Here is a 16,861-nt window from a genome sequence, read left to right as displayed (position 1 = left end):
AAAATCCTGTTACTGCAAGGATTTCTGTTGCCATGCCCCCAAACTACTAAAGAAAAGTCTGTTGTAAGAGGAAATTTTCTGTTGTGTTCTTCCATAGGGATAGAAAGAAGAGTGCAATCAGGAGATTTAGTGGTGATGTGATGCTGCGGCAGCGGAAAAACTAAATAAACTCAATTGCCACGTATCGATTTGTTTACTCTCACGCTGGCGTAAGGGCGTGAGAGAGAGACAGACAGTGTTAAGCAGCCAGAGCGAAGAATACGAAGTAGCGTTTTGTTCACGTAATTTTTATTTCCAGCATTCATACACACAAGAACGAAAACATAAGAGAACCACGTGACACGTCGTTCCCTATTATTTCAGGGTGGCTGAACTAACCTGCCTTCTGCGAAATTTCCTGTTTTTCCGAGCTGTGAAACGCACATCACATGAGACAAGAGTCGCCGTTCACAAAATTGTCTGGAAAGCGTCCGGCCGGCAGACACTATTACGATGCTAAGGAATGGCGAAGAGGTCAGCAGTACACACAATGCGGGGAGAGAAATTCGCACAGCAAAAGGGCGACGCGTCAGAAGACGTCACAGGCGTCGCACCTGTGAGTCGCTCTCAACATTCCGCCATCCTTAGACGCTCGCAGTTCAGGCCTCGTCGCCACGGACACGCACTGAGGCAGCTGCTGCCGGCCGGGACAAATACCGACAGACAAAAACAAGCAAAAGATGCCGCTGCTCTGCAGGCGGCGCCCTCAATAGCATGTAGCAGCTTCTAGGCGCACACGAGTCTCGATGAGAACAAACAGCACGAGTGCAGGCGCAAGGAGAAGCTCGCAGTGTTTGTCGGAGCCCTATAGTGCCGCCTTCAGGCTATTTGCGTTCCTCAAGAAACACGTGGGAGCCGCTTCAACGACAAATGAGCAAACAAATGCGAGCGGGCGGCGCTCCCTCCCAGCCCCGTTCGTGCAGAGGGAGCTGGTGCTCCGATGGTTATCACCGCGAGAGAAAACCGCCTCACAGAGATTACTTATCTGATTTCGGCCGCCGAAGTGAACGTGGATGTACAGTCTTGGCCAAGAGTCTTGAGGCCAAAGGCTTTTCCCTTCAACCGCATAACAGATCCATTACGGCACTATTAAAGACCGAATGACCTTGAAATGCTAGCAGAAGGTTTTTTCTTGCGGTAGAGAAGCTTCCTCTTTGACTTGCGTTTTGAATGATTCGCTACACGGAGCATTCTAGGAACATCCATTCCGCTCCAGCCGAGCGCTGTGGCCTTAAAACTTTTGACCAAGAGTGCACATTCAAAGTAGGCGGCTCATTGGCAATCGCAGTGGCGATCTTCTCGAGCAGGTTTTGAAAAAAAAAACAGCCTCTAAGATATGCGCCATGCATAAAAAAAGTCGACGCATCAACAAAAGTTGTCAACAAAGTGTGCAGTAGCAAATATGGTTTCGAAGCTCTTTTCTTTTTTTTTACCGCGAACAACTTTGGTAATAAATAAAGGAACAAAGCAAAGCACTTGTTTGGACACAGAGAGTAGTGCGAACCTGCAATTAAAGGTCAGGGGCAACCCCTGTTCCAAACTTGAACGCGGCACACACACACGCACACACACAGACCAGAAAGTTATATGGCCGTATATATAGCCAGTTTCATTCGGTTCCAACAAGAAGTAAATAAGAAAAGCCACGCGCAACCATACGAGCGCCCGAAACTGGCACGCCCACAACATTATCAAAGTGAAGTAACAGGCCGAAGTCCTTGCGCCGTAATTTGAAAATTACCTTTGAAGAAAGAAAAATGAGCAATAACGTAGAAAACGTAGGGGCGTGACGTCCCTGAAGCCTGTTTTCATCACGAGTTAGTGGACGCAGCGTGCCCGCTGGGCCAGTTCCGCCTCGTGCCCACTTCGGGAGGCACTGGCTCAATAAAACCGAGCAGCTTTGTGACGGCTAGCAGTCGCATCAACCGATGAGGGCCTGAGCTCGCAACACCGTCCGCGCGTGGTCGCCGCTTCCGAGTCGTGACTGGTTGGCGTCGTGGACACCGCGCCTACCTCTGCGCCCCACGGCGCCGCGCAGTCACCGACGGCTCTCGCACGGCGAGTCCTGTTAGCTGGCGACGCTAACCTGTCAGTCAGGCGGGCGGGTGAGAATAGTTATTTCTGTAGACACAGGTTGGTCGCAGCTGCAGCACAACAGAATTCACTGAGGGTCGATAGCCTCTCACCCGTGCTGGATGTAGATATGCTCATGAATGTGAAACTGATACCTTCGACAGCGCTGAAAAAACGCAGTGAAACGAAAAGAAATCGCTCAAGTAATTTTCAATTTAGTCTCTTTCGGATGTCACTTCACCTGCCGCCTTTATGGTGGCGTTTTATCTTGAGAAAACATGGCGGCGCTGTGGAAGCCACTGTCGCGCAATCAGGGTCTCCGTTTTGTTCACAGGTTGCACCGACGCTCCACCGGCAGACGCCGTGGCCGCGGACTGTTCCGCCCTTGATTGGTCGGCACCACTTATTTGCATCTCTCGCAACACTGCCGGGCTGAGGTCAAAAAGCGTTCCGCGGAAAATGCGGTTCAAATGCGTCGCCATGCTGACAGGTGTTCCACTGGGAGAAGCGAACGTCCACGCGCGCTGCTCTCCTGTCCCTTTGTGACCAGGCTCTCGCGATATAAGCTCAAACCTGCGCATGTATGATGACGTCAGTTCGCTTTAATTCTTCGAAGCTCGGAACGCAGCTTTGCGGGATAAGAACATGTATTGCGGTGTATAATCAGATAAGCCATCAATATTACGGCTGTGATAAAATAAGCACTATGTCTTACGAATGTTTCTATGACGCAAGGCAGCCAGCGCCCTTCGCAGGTGCCAATATTCTGCTTTACATCCACACAGCAAAATGTCGGCGAGGTAACAATTCACGAAGCATAGCTAAAATATATATACACTCTAACTAAGCGCCATTCTGATAACCTTTCATCGGCTAAAGCGCCCCAAAAGGTGGCAGATTTGTACGCACTAGCAAAACACAACACGTTTCGGATAGAGAGAGCGACAAAACCTGTCGCCTGGAGCGCCCACTCCTCTCACACTGCTACGAGGCCCCGTACAGGAGAACTCGTCGATATAACAACGCAGAGGCAGCGCCTGCACGGAACTCGCAGTGATGGACGTTGAGATCATCGCACACGCTGTGGCAGCGATCACAATGTTTTTTTTCTCTCTCAGAGGGACTACCAACACTGCGTACATCGACAGCGCAGCCTCACAGTTCATGAAGCGCCAAGTTCACTGGAAAAATACAGTGAAAAAATACTGGCGACCGTACGCTCGGCGCGTGCAACGAGTGAGATCGTATGATCACGCAGCAGCGACGCGTACAACGCCACTGCTTATCCATAGCGAAGTTGTTTGCCATCCCTGCGGGGGATGCAAGGGTATATGTTCCTCCAAGCACAGGCGTCATGTTTTGCTCTCGCCTCGCACAGAATTCGTTGATTCGCGTCCTTGCCAAGCCTGTTTACATAACGGCGTCACGAGTTCGCGCAGAGAGTGCGAGTACCCCGTGCGAAGAGTAGCCACACACAGCAGCGCGACGTGAGCCTTCCTGTAGCAAACAAACGCCACGCAGTGATCGCGAAAACTCTCCACGTACGCGTTAGCGAACAAAGCCTATATATACACACTTCAGGGCTCTCAGCGCTACTGCAAAATGCCCCGCAGAATAGGCAATAAGACGGCGCAAGAGGTCGAAAAATGTAAGAGTAGAGAAAAATACGAGGTGCTGTATCAAAAATTTCGGGGGACAGATGCTGCGAAGCGCTTCCAAAGTTTTTCTTTGCACCCGCGGAGGAGAAGGAAAAGCGTCGGTCGTCGCTGCATGGGCGAACAGCGATTGAATAGCATGGACGTTGAACGTGATTGATTCGTATCGGTATTGGCTGAGCGTAACGTCATAGGTGGTCGGAAAAGAAGGATGCGGCACTTGCGAGGGCATCAATTCTATGCCTTGACTTCCTGCTCTTTGTGTTTAGCGCCTGCACTGCCGGCGTTATTCAAAAATAATTACGTGTGGTCGATACAACGAATGCGAGAGCGATTCAGCACTTGAAGCTGAAGAGATGTGACTCAAGAAAAACAAAAAAAAATTATGCTGTCTGGTAAAAGTAGGGCGATCTAAAAGAGCGGCTGGGATCTTTCGAAAGCAGAGAAAAAAAGGAGAAATTTTCCCCATTTTTTTAATCACATTGAGGCTTTATGAACATGTTGATTTGGGTAAAATATTTCTCGCAAAAGAAACAAAAACAAAATGCTTTTTGCCGGTACACCAGATTAGCCGCAATGCCTGGATATTTGAGACCCTGCATGTAAGCTCAAGACTCGGCTTAAATAGCTTATGTAGTGTCACTGTAGCTTAACAGTTGTCTCCGCTGTCACGTAACTACAAAGCAGAATTTGCCTGAGAGTCCGATCATATATGAGGAAAGCTGTATATATTACTATCTTTGAGAACAGATGACCCTGTATTTCTTAAAACCTTTGGATATTAACCATTTTTCTTGCAATAAACAAGCTCACAACATCTCGTGTCAACTCCAATGGAAGGAAACAAAAACAAAAGGCTCCAGACTTTTTTTTTTACCGACGCTCGCAGCTGGACCTTAATTTTTGAGTACTGGACAAGAGAGAGGGTTTGTCCTTCTATGCTTGTTAGTGAAGCACAGAAAACGCAGCAGAAAACAGTGCAGACAATAACAATAAAGGCAATTCAAACATTAACAGCTTCACGTAAGGTTGATTTCTTTTTCTATTTGGAATTAGCGCGTCTTGAATGTGCGATTTGGAAGCAGCACGACGGCAATAACTTTGGAGCGTGCAGCTTGCAAGATAACGAGTACGCTGAGCATTCTCTTTAGTGCAGTGAGAACCTGCCACCACAGTGCACCTCTCAGATATAATAAAAAATATAGTGCACAAAAAAATGTCACTTCGGTGTGAATGCTCATGCTGTCTTGCGTCCTCATTTCCGTGTTTGTTCAGTCTGTTTTGCACAATTTCTACCAGGCCAGCCGTCCCAAGTCAATATTTAAGCCAGAGCTACTGATTTAGCGGTATTAATGACAAGAAGTCTCAGACTTGCTTTTTTAAAAGGAAGCAGCAAGTAAGCTGGCTTCTATGCAAAGTAGTTCTGAATGGGCTATTGGAGAGACTGTACACTTGACACTAGGAATCCGCACATTCCCAGGATAAACCTTTTTCACGTGAGCAATGTTACACGCCAATAAACAGCTTGGTCCAACAAAAATGACTAAAGCTGTCACATTTGTCCTTCAAGAAAGACTGAACGCCGTGCGTAAATAATTTCTTAGCCACAGAAATCGGCTACACACACACGTAGCGAGAAACGTTGCTCATATAATACTGCATTATGGGTTCGCTTTAGTACGCTATGGCATTTTAAAAATGCAAGTCAAATAATATTTCTCCCATTTCGTTCTTACAGAAAGAGCTGTGGATAGAGCACAACATATTTCCTGCCATTTTGTTTTGTAGTCCCGACGGAACGGGAGAAAAAAAGATTAAATACCGTGCTGACGGCAATACCGCACGAAGCCGTCCCAGTTTTCAAGTCTGCAAGGATTGCATGAAATAGGACGAGAAGTGGCCAGCTTTCAATGAACCCCAGGGCTAAGTTATCCTTTTTCGGGGTCTACGCCTTGTTCAACAGCGGTTAGCCCTGCTTTCGTAGTAAAAAGGTGCCGGACAGTAGCGCGAACGAAGTCAGCTATTCAGAGTGAAAAGAGCAGTGTGCGTCGGTTAATCCCTCAGAAACGTCAAGTTTTGTTAGGCCCTGCTACCTAAACTAAAAAGAATCCGTTAGTGCATGACATATCAAAATTATCAGTGTAGGAACACCAAGCACTTGTGCTGCGAACAAGCAGAGAAGCTCGGGTCTTCAGTGATCGTTATAATCTCACCTTAGTCGCACCCACGGAGTGAGGCTCATGTCCGCCTCATCAGGAAAATAACAGGGACAAAGAAACGCGCACAGAAGAGCGAACCGGCACGCCGAGCTACGCGGTACGAACACATCGCGATTTCGGTCTCGGCACTCTGCCGAGACCGCTTAAGAGGTGGCGGCGTCTGTCACTCACGTGTCCACAACTATGGGCCAGCCGTCGGCTGCCCACGAACAGAGGAGCGTGAAAGCACGGAACGAATAAAGTACGCACGCGACAGTCGTGTGTGTTGGCTTCCCTGCGCGAGTCGCCAACTACGAGCGCAGGCATTTTATGGCACAGAGCTTATACGGCGAATTTCGTGCGAGGCAAAGAGTAAGACCAAGGCACAACTAAACACGAGCAATCCTGGACAGCACGCGTAAATTCTCAGTGAAATCCTCCCGTTTTAACTAAACTAGCGTATAGTGTTCACTAACGCGTCTGCAGCTTCCTCCACTGCTGAAAACGCGCACAAGCTCCAGCGGGTCCCATTTTAGACTAATACATGCCAGCTAATGCACAGACTGAAAAAACGAGTGCGCATTTTAGCAGGAAGAAAGGTGCAAAAGTCGCCTTCCGTTACTGCACCACAATGGAGGCCGTAAAAGATCTGCTTTCGCGCGTGAAACATACGTCAATAGTTCCTGAGCGCCACTGAAGCCTCAGCTGCAAATATGCGTCGGGGTGAGTGAGTGCACGGAACAGAGAACGCTTGTAACATTTGACGAACGTTATTGGGTCCCTTCTGAAAGTGGGAGGCCTTCCGTCGACCGTCCTGAAGAAGTGCGCCGCCAGTATAAGCGTCTTCTCTTCCCCAAGCACGCTTTTAACGATAAACCAACAGTACACGGGCCACAGTACAGACAACAGCGGTGTACAACAAACATAATCTGGAAAACTTCGCGCGATTTCTGCGCACGCCACATACATGCTACAATGAACGCGTTGACGATGAAGCGACGCTAGTCGCGTTGCGCAGAGTTTTTGCCTTGAAGACGGTTCAAACGGGTTGCTTGCTTAAAGCAGAGCGGGTGGGCAAACATTTCGCTCGCGCTTGACGTAAGTTTTTTTTTTAAGGGGTACAGCTTAGCGTCGAGACCGGCAGCGCGTACAAGCGCTGCTGCACGCGCAGCACTTTTTACAATGAGCATGTACATGTTTTACAGACAAGAATGGCAAAGACAGGTGGCTGTTCGCTACAAGATCATGAAAAGCCTGAAAGGTAGCAACCACAATTACTCGCGCCTGGCCCGAAATTCGCGCTGACATTTTCGCGTTTTGTTCGAGGGGCAGGACGCAATTAGAGATCCCTTCACCATCCGCAGCAGTTCACCACTAACGTGACGGCGTCCGAAACAGGGTCCGCTGTCGCGTTCCTCGACAACGTAGGCCTAGACCGACGACGCGGCCGACGAGCGCCGCCTGTCGCCGGGCGGGGCGCGTCATAAGCGGCCCTTGTCGACGGTGACGGCCGTGCGGCTGTTGTCGTCCATGGACGTGTGCAGGTTGCTGTTGGAGGCGCGCAGCGAGCTTAACACGAGCCCGACGCGGTTGCGCACACCCAGCAGCTCTCGGCGGATGTTGGTGTTGAGCCAGCCGTACATGATGGGGTTGGTGGTGGCGCTGCTCATGGCCACCATGTGGCACACGGCGAATATGAGGTAGAGGCGCTGCGGCGAGATGCCCTCCAGGTGGAAGTCGGTCAGCAGGTTCATGGCGTTCCAGGGGAGCCACGAGACGGCGAACACGACGGACACGTTGAGCAGCACCATGGTGGCCCTCCGGTTGCGGCGAAGCTCACGCTCGAGGCGCTCCGAGTAGCCGCGCTTGTCGGGCGCCGAGGCACCGCTGCCCGAGCAGCTCAGGTGCGACTTGATGCGAAAGTGCGTCACCACCAGGGCCGTGGTGGGGATCACGAACTGGATGAGCAGGGTGACCAGGGTGTACAGCTGCTTGGCACCAGGCGAGGGCCACTGCTCGACGCACTTCTCGTACATGTATCGGCGCGACAGGCCCACCTGCTGGAGGCTCTGCGACAGGCACATGGGCAGCGACAGCGCCACGGAGAAGATCCAGATGGCGGCCATGTACCAGACGACTCGTCGGCGGCCGTCCTCTGGCCGCTGCACGTTCACGGTCACCACGGTCTGGTGCCGGTCGAACGCGATGGCCGACACGGTGGCCGCCGACACGAAGACGGTGGCACTCTGGAAGCAGGGCACCAGCTTGCAGAGTAGCTCACCCAGTGGCCAGGTCTTGCGCGTCAGCGAGTACACCGTGAAGGGCATGCAGAAGAGGCATAGCGCCGTGTCCGAGACGCTCAGGTTGACCACGAACAGGTTGCGGTTGGTGCGCACCTTGGCGTGCGACAGGATCACGCCGGACACGAGCAGGTTGCAGAAGACGCCCGAGGTGATGAGGAACACGTACGCGGCCACGATGCCGGCCTCGGTGGAGCCCGAGAAGACGCGGTCGCTGCGGTAGTGCTGCTGCAGGATGTCCAGCGCGCGGCCCAGGCTGAAGTTGAACGTGCCCGAGTAGAGTGTCAGGTTCAGATCGGCCACGCTGCTCAGGTTCATGGCGACGGCCGGCCTGCGAGGTCAATCGGCAAAGAATACTGTTTGTAAACGCATATTCTACACCTTCAAGAGCGCAGCCGAGATATTCGAACTAGCGTCCCGATACAATGAGGCCAACAGAATGCCCGTCAACTCCGTCCTGACTTCAGCGGGGCATGTATCCCGGAAAGACGGGATGGCTCAATGAATGGGCACTATGGGTAGGATACACAACACACAGCATATGGTTTGCACCTCTGTCGTGTAACAACCCGCCCATATACGCATCAATCGACGATATTCTGAACGATAGAATTGTGTGTCAATTATTACGCCACAGTTAAAAGTCGGAAATGACGCATAGCAGCATGGCGAAACAACTATAAGCAGTTTAAAAAAGAATTCATCATCATCACCAGTCTGACTAAGACCACTCCAGGACAAAAGCATCTCCCATAGCTCGCCAATAATCCCTGCCTTGTGACAGCTGCGCCCACCATGTCCCCGCCAATTTCCTGATCCCATCCGCTCACCTAACCTTCTGCCGCCCCCTGTTACACTCTTGCCTTTTCTTGGTATCCTGTGCGTCAACCTTAAGGAGCGTCGGTATTCATGCCTTCGCATTACATGCCCTGCTCAAGCTCATTTCTTCTCCTTAATTTCGACTAGGATGTCATTAACATGCGTTTGTTTCTGACTCACACTGCCCTCTTCCTGTCCCCTAACGTTACGCCTGCCATTTTTCTTTCCATAGCTTGCTGCGTTGCCCTCAATTTAAGTTCAAAACTTTTCTTGGCCTCCACATATTTGCCCTATATGTGAGTTCCCGTAAGATACGGCTTTTGTGTATGTATTTTTCCCTTGAGGGACATTGGTAAATTGCCGTTCATAATCTGAGAGAGCGTGCCAAATGCGCTCCACCCCATTCTTATTCTTCTAGTTATTTGTCTCTCGTGATCCGGATCTGCGGTCACTACATGACCTAAATAGACGTATTCCTTTACCACATCCAGAACCTCGCTACCAATTGTAAACAGCTGTTTCCTTGTGAGACAGTTGAGCATTAATTTGGTTTTCCGCATATTTTATTTTTAAACCGACTGTTGTGCTCTGCCTGTCAATGTCATTGATTATGCTTTTCGCAATTTAGTCCCTGAGTAAGATAGCAAGGCAATGTATTCAGAATGAATTAAGGAGTCACAAAAAGCGCCGGCGTTGTGTGAACCATCGGTAGATTTCCCCGTGTGCTCAGTAAAGCCACGATTCCTTACAAGCACCGACAGAGCACAACACCAATATGTCGCGTGTGTAGTTTGCACATACCTGACAACCTCGGCAATGAACTATTAGTGCCAGCACATGTGCGGAAGGTCAACTGTAGGAATGTTCATGATATCGGAAACTTATAAAACTGCCATTTACTCCCATCTCACAAACTTCGCTGTGTGCGCGGGCTGTTTGCGCAGTGGCCATGATACCTGCGGTTTTAGCTGGCCCGCTGCTGTTTTTACCAGCAGGCAACTTTGCCTGAAAATCAAGCCACAATGTCCACCACACTGTCAAGCATCGTGTGGCTGGACTGTCTGCGAGTCCAACCACACTGTAAGTGACAACGAAGGTTTCCGCGTGTGGGCATTCTTCCTGGCGCACGATGATCTACAAGATTTTGATGGCTACTTTTGATGGATGAATAACATTTAGGTGCTTTACTCTGAGGCAGGGTAATAAGAGAACAACTGCCCTCAACAAAATTTCAAAATTTCCTTCCCGAGGCTATCGTGGGCGCGCTTTGTGATTAAATGCTATCTAGAGATGTATGGGCTCACATCGCATTCACAAGGAAAGCGAGCGCGCATCCTGACATTGCGAAATAAATGCCAAGCAGGGAATTGAAAACCGGGAGATATTACGCAGGTCCGTTTTAAAAGGGAGCAGCCCGTACGAGGCGTTGCAGAGGGGTGGGTAAAGAAAGTGCCCTGCTGGCGCAACGGGAGAGCAAGCACAGGACCGCCCTATTCCCTTAAAGAACAAAGTATATAGAAGAAGTCAAAGCTGGGGTTAGGAAAGCATTTTATGGGCTCTCGCGGGACACGTGTTGAGCATCGGAAGGCCGCGCGTAGCACGGCTGGGCGCACAAGAGCGAAGGGGTGAGCAGAAAGCTGAAGGGGGAACACACACACGGGCTGACAGCGCAGCGTCGCACAGTGGCGTAAACGTGGGCAATTAACGATTACGTCGCCATTTGTCGGACATCAATTCTGGAGAGGGAGCCTTCGACTAATGCTCGCTCCATTACCGCCCGTCGCGATGTCGCTCCTTGAGGCGGTATGGCGCGGCAGCAAGAGAAGCAAGAGGGGGACGTACGTCACTTCCCCGAGGCTTGGTGTCGCGATAAGTAAGGAAGAAACGCTGGATACGCGCGAATAAAAAAGGCAGCGGTGAAAATGGGGGCTGTTTCGCAGCGAGCGAAAGCGCCGGCGTCATAAGCACGGCATTTGGGGAATGCGGCAGTCACGCGCTCGCCCTCCACCCGTTGAGAAAAGGTCATTCCCGTGGTTATGAACGCTTGAGTAACACCATAATCCCATTCCACGGATGCGGCTGCAGTAGCAGGAAGGAAGCCTTTCAGAAGATGCTCGAGGCCCCGGCGACTTCTGGCAGCGTCAACAGCGGGCCAATCCCTACTTCGGATGAGGCAACCAACATTATCCCAAGCAACGCTATGTGCAAAGGCCGACTTCAGGCTTTTCAGCTAAAAAATTTCCATAGCTAGCGCGTCCCTAAGTATGGCTCCTGATTGCTTGCGTCACCCGTGTTTGTCTCGGCTACGAAAAAAAATGGAAGAATCATGAGTCTGAAACTTTTTTTTTTCGAGCGTAAATGAGCACGTCACCACAGCCGCAAGCAAATAGCCTGTAGAGTACAGAAATAATGACGCTAGAATTCCGGACGTTCCTGTTTATTGTGTACAGATTAACAAAAAAAATTGGCTTTTCGGTAATGCGATTTTTTTAGCGCAGCCACCGGGGTATTCGAACTATAGGCGACTGAAGACAGAACACGTGGCGCCAAACGGGGGCGGATCTGGGTTCAGGTTTCTGCAGCGCGTACAGCGATACGCCACCGCTGAGCCTATAGACGAAGCTCTCCTCGCGCACGAATCCTCACTGGAAACGCTTGCAAATGACATTACAGCGTTAGTCAGGTGACAACGACGCAACCAAGTATGCCAATTCAGACCAGTGTCATTTGTCGGAAGTGGCATTAAATTTGCCCCCTGACAGGGGGCTACTGCAGTTGGCTGGAATTTAGTACGTTCTGCGGAGCAATTCGGTGTTTCACGTCGCAGCCTTCCCTCTCTTCCTCCACGTTCCTTAAACTTCGAGGGAGTGCTCATCAATCAGGCGCGTAGCTGCTCACGTGTCATGCCATATTACACGCTGTGTACTCTTACGGTGCACCATTTAAACGCAAAACATCACACATCACTGTTTGGTTACAAACGGCGGCAAACAGGAGAAGGACGATTCCCACACATAGGTAACGCCGCGGCAAACAAAATTCCACGGTGGACACCCCGCACAGCTTCCCTTAAACATGATAATTTTCATAAGGAATTCATTCAGACGGATTGGGAGGAAGAGGAAGTGAAAAAAAAGAGGCAGAAATAAAAGAAATCAGTCCACGACATGGGAGTCGAACCAGCAGCGTCGCGAAAAGAACAGCTCTACTGGACGCTGCAGGAGACCACTAGGCTACTGCGTCAGTGTTTTTTTTTCCTTATTGCACGGATATCAAATCGGCTGAGCTACCAAATGCTTTACGTACACACACACACACACGCACGCACGCACGCACGCACGCACGCACGCACGCACGCACGCACGCACGCACGCACGCACGCACGCACGCACGCACGCACGCACGCACACACACACACACACACACACACACACACACACACACACACACACACACACACACACACACACACACACACACACACACACACACACACACACACACACACACACACACACACACACACACACACACACACACACACACACACACACACACACACACACACACACACACACACACACACACACACACACACACACACACACACACACACACACACACACACACACACACGACACACACACCACACACACACACACACACCACACACACACACACACACACACACACACACACACACACACACACACACACACACACACACACACACACACACACACACACACACACACACACACACACACACACACACACACACACACACACACACACACACACACACACACACACACACACACACACACACACACACACACACACACACACACACACACACACACACACACACACACACACACACACACACACCACACACACACACACACACACACACACACACACACACACACACACACACACACACACACACACACACACACACACACACACACACACACACACACAGACACACACACACACACACACACACACACACACACACACACACACACACACACACACACACACACACACACACACACACACACACACACACACACACACACACACACACACACACACACACACACACACACACACACACACACACACACACACACACACACACACACACACACACACACACACACACACACACACACACACACACACACACACACACACACACACACACACACACACACACACACACACACACACACACACACACACACACACACACACACACACACACACACACACACACACACACACACACACACACACACACACACACACACACACACACACACACACACACACACACACACACACACACACACACACACACACACACACACACACACACACACACACACACACACACACACACACACACACACACACACACACACACACACACACACACACACACACACACACACACACACACGACACACACACACACACACACACACACACACACACACACACACACACACACACACACACACACACACACACACACACACACTATTGCACGATGCAGACACACATTCTCTTGTCTTCGTACTCTGTACTTCACCAGCACATCAAAACTGCGAGAAGCATACACATGCGTCAAGAACCGGAACCCATTCAGTCGGCCAGTCCTGCGCAGCATAAACCCCACTCACTAAGGCGCACTGCTCACTGGACAGAGACTTAGATGAACAAGGTGGTTCTGCGTGTCGACCTATCATGCGGCTTTTCCACAGGCTAAACAGTCCAACCAGCATTAACAGATCGCACGGAATCCCAGAGTATTTCATGAAAGTCAAAGACATTATACTATGAGACGATATCTAAATGTTCTTTTTAACTGCCCACTGCGGTATGTCCTAGAAAAACGCTGCATTACGGTACCCACACAAAGCAATGATCGATCGTCTCTGATGGCCGCACAGGCGACCGTTCACCGACGATGGAAGAAAAGTCATCTTGGCGCGAAGCCAGACCGTGAAAGGTAGAGTAGAAGCGTGGAGTTTAAAAAAGAAGGATTTCGGAGCAGGATGAATACACACTCGCTGAACTCGCTTCAATACAATAGAGTCCATAAAACAAGGTAAGGTTCCCAATACAAGGGCACAGGGAAATAGATTCTATTAGTACTTTTGTTATCTGCCTCTTTGACCGGTCGAATAAATATTGTAACGTCCGAAACGTTACAATTAGCGACGCAGGCACACAGAGACAGGTAGCCCCGCTAGCTGGAAGACGCGAGCCCACAAAAAACCAGCATGCGCTTCTGTTTCCTCGTTTATGTTCCGGCTGCCGGTGTCGTTGTCGTCACGTCTGTTCGCAAAGACAAGCGAAAGGTGAACAAATCGTATCACCAACCTCCTTCAGGAAACCTCCAAAGCTCCCTCACGGCCATGACCAGTCGATGCAAATAGATAAGGCAGACGACAAATCAGTCGCCTTCTAAACACTGTCTCAGAAAGGAGTGGCTTGAAGCTTTGAAGAAGAAAAACCGTGAAACAAGCTGGTGAACAAACAAGTGAACGAGGCCGACTCCTACAGACTCGAGAGAGAGAAACTAATTGTGTCCACGCATAGGCTCACATTGAACGCTGTCGCATTTTTGTCGCTCAGTGTCAATAACGTTGTGTTCACAGAGCAAATTAGTTAAGACCGCAGAACTAGGGTCATTACGCACATGAAGCGCTTATCGGTCTTCATCGTTGCAAACACAATTGAAATCCCCAAGCAATGTGATTTTGCGATCCGTGTGCAGATCGTTATCCAATGGCATAAAGAAAACCCCAATTTCTCGTTCATTAACAGGCGCATATAAACAAATAACCCGCCACTGTTCACCTGAAATAGCAAGATCGCATCATATAAGGCATCATATAAGGCGCCCCTCACCATCTACGCTTTACCAGTGTTCGAAAATATCCAATCCGTTGTTGAGGAAAAGCAAACATCCTCCAGAGAGGCCTTTCGAGTGGCTGATAATAATATTATATTCATGCAAAAACGGATTGAGAGCACATTCCCTCTGCTCGTCAGAAGATAATTTCATTTCATGGATGGCAGCTACACTGACGCTCGATCCCTGCGAGAGACGCTCAAGTTGATATTGGCGCCTTCGATTTCGCATACCCTTCACGTTGAGGATAGCAACCTAAAATTCTGCAGCCGCCACCATTTCTGCTGCTTGCCTAACTGAACTCCATCCGCTGGGGCGGGGAGAAGCGCGTGAGAGTTGGCGGCTTCCAGGGCAATAGTCGCCCTCTTTTTCGAAACCACTCCTTCCGTCGCCTCAGCGTCAGATGCCTACTTCCGATATCCACTGTCACATGGCTCCTCATCTGCGGGACGCTTCAGCGGTGCGCTGTTGTCCATGAAGGCATCCAATGATGTCAAGGCCTCCGCCCACGAAGTCGGGAGAACCATGTCGCCCACAGCCCCTGCTGCAGCCAACAGCTCAGCGGACCCGTTGGAGGCTGACTCTGCCAACGGGACAGCACTGTACTACGACGACGCACCATCCACAGCCCCCACGTGAGCAGCTTCCATTTGCTGAGGGACTTGCGTGCAAAATGCTCCTTCTCGACAAGCACTGGGCGCAGTGCACCAAGCTCGTTCGGGCTAGAGTTTGGAAGCTTGGACGGTACCAACTTTGGACGGTCGACACCTGGAACCTCATTGCTGACATCACCAGAGGTATCCACAGACTCCGAAATATCTATGATGCGTTCAGAGGCTGCATCTTGCTCTTTCGACCAGTGACCCTGTTGCTACCTATCGGCGTTCATCATGACACAGTTGTCGACAGAGTGGCCAAAGCGATGACATTGTGTACATCGCGGCATACGGTACAGTCTTCGTACATGACCAACCCTGTTGCACGAAGGCACACAGCAGGTCATCGGTAATTGCAACCAACGACTGCATGCCAAATACAGAGAGCGTATGGGGGATACTAGAAATTGTAGCGCCGTCCTTCAGCGTCAACGAGACCTCACGATTCGCCGTTTCCATGAGTTCCCTGCCCTGACACCGCCACTTTTCGCGTTCGACTGTCTGGTCAAACTGTACGGTTCCAAAGCTTCCACTCTCCATGTGGCGTGGAAGCCATAGAAGCTTTAACTTGATGTTCCTGGTTTCGGAGTCTAACACCATACATTTTATGCCCTTGACGCAAAGCCCGGCCATGGCAACTAGCTTCTGCGTTGAAAGGATAGCTTCACATGTCACCATTCACACGCGGAACGTCTGATATTGTCCTATATACAAGACATCCTGAAGGTCCATACAGCAGCAAGGACATCCCGGAACACACCTCGTGTTATGGTTGTGGTTGACCTCATAATATGCCACACACACCCACATAAACTGCACCACGCTCTCGCGCTGTGCACTGCAGAGCGTCGTCTTCATCAACTTCCATCTGCTCCGTCCAGCGGCACTGCCCGCTCATCGTCTTCTTCTACGTAGCACAAATCCGTGATTTCGCACTGATTCCCCAGCCAAAATTATAACCACGCCCTCCCTAATTTTGACCTTGGCCGATTTGGACCATAATGGATGTCCAACCATAATTGAGCGTGCCAGAAACGATGACGACCTCCGAATTTGGCCCGATCAGGCATTGCCAGAATTTGGCCCGGGCCACCCCCGAAATTTGACCTTTGCCGATTTGCACCGAAATCTATGCCCAATCATAACTGACCGTACCCGACACGATGACGACTTCCAAATTTGGCCC

General features: G+C 50.4%; 1 protein-coding gene across 1 annotated transcript in view; it reads right to left on the bottom strand.

Moving 5' to 3' along the window:
- Positions 1 to 374: 374 nt before the first annotated feature.
- LOC144112632 (neuropeptide F receptor-like) overlaps positions 375 to 16,861 on the bottom strand; it is a 144,266-nt gene continuing 127,779 nt past the window's right edge. Inside the window, exon 2 of the mRNA XM_077645431.1 lies at positions 375 to 8,596. Within this exon, the coding sequence (XP_077501557.1) occupies positions 7,447 to 8,583 (1,137 nt within the window). The 5' untranslated portion in view covers positions 8,584 to 8,596 and the 3' untranslated portion in view covers positions 375 to 7,446. The remainder of the gene's footprint in view (positions 8,597 to 16,861) is intronic.

The sequence above is a fragment of the Amblyomma americanum genome, chromosome 1 (genome assembly GCF_052857255.1).
Source record: "Amblyomma americanum isolate KBUSLIRL-KWMA chromosome 1, ASM5285725v1, whole genome shotgun sequence".
Taxonomy (NCBI): Eukaryota; Metazoa; Arthropoda; class Arachnida; order Ixodida; family Ixodidae; genus Amblyomma; species Amblyomma americanum.
This window is presented reverse-complemented; position numbering and strand designations above follow the sequence as displayed.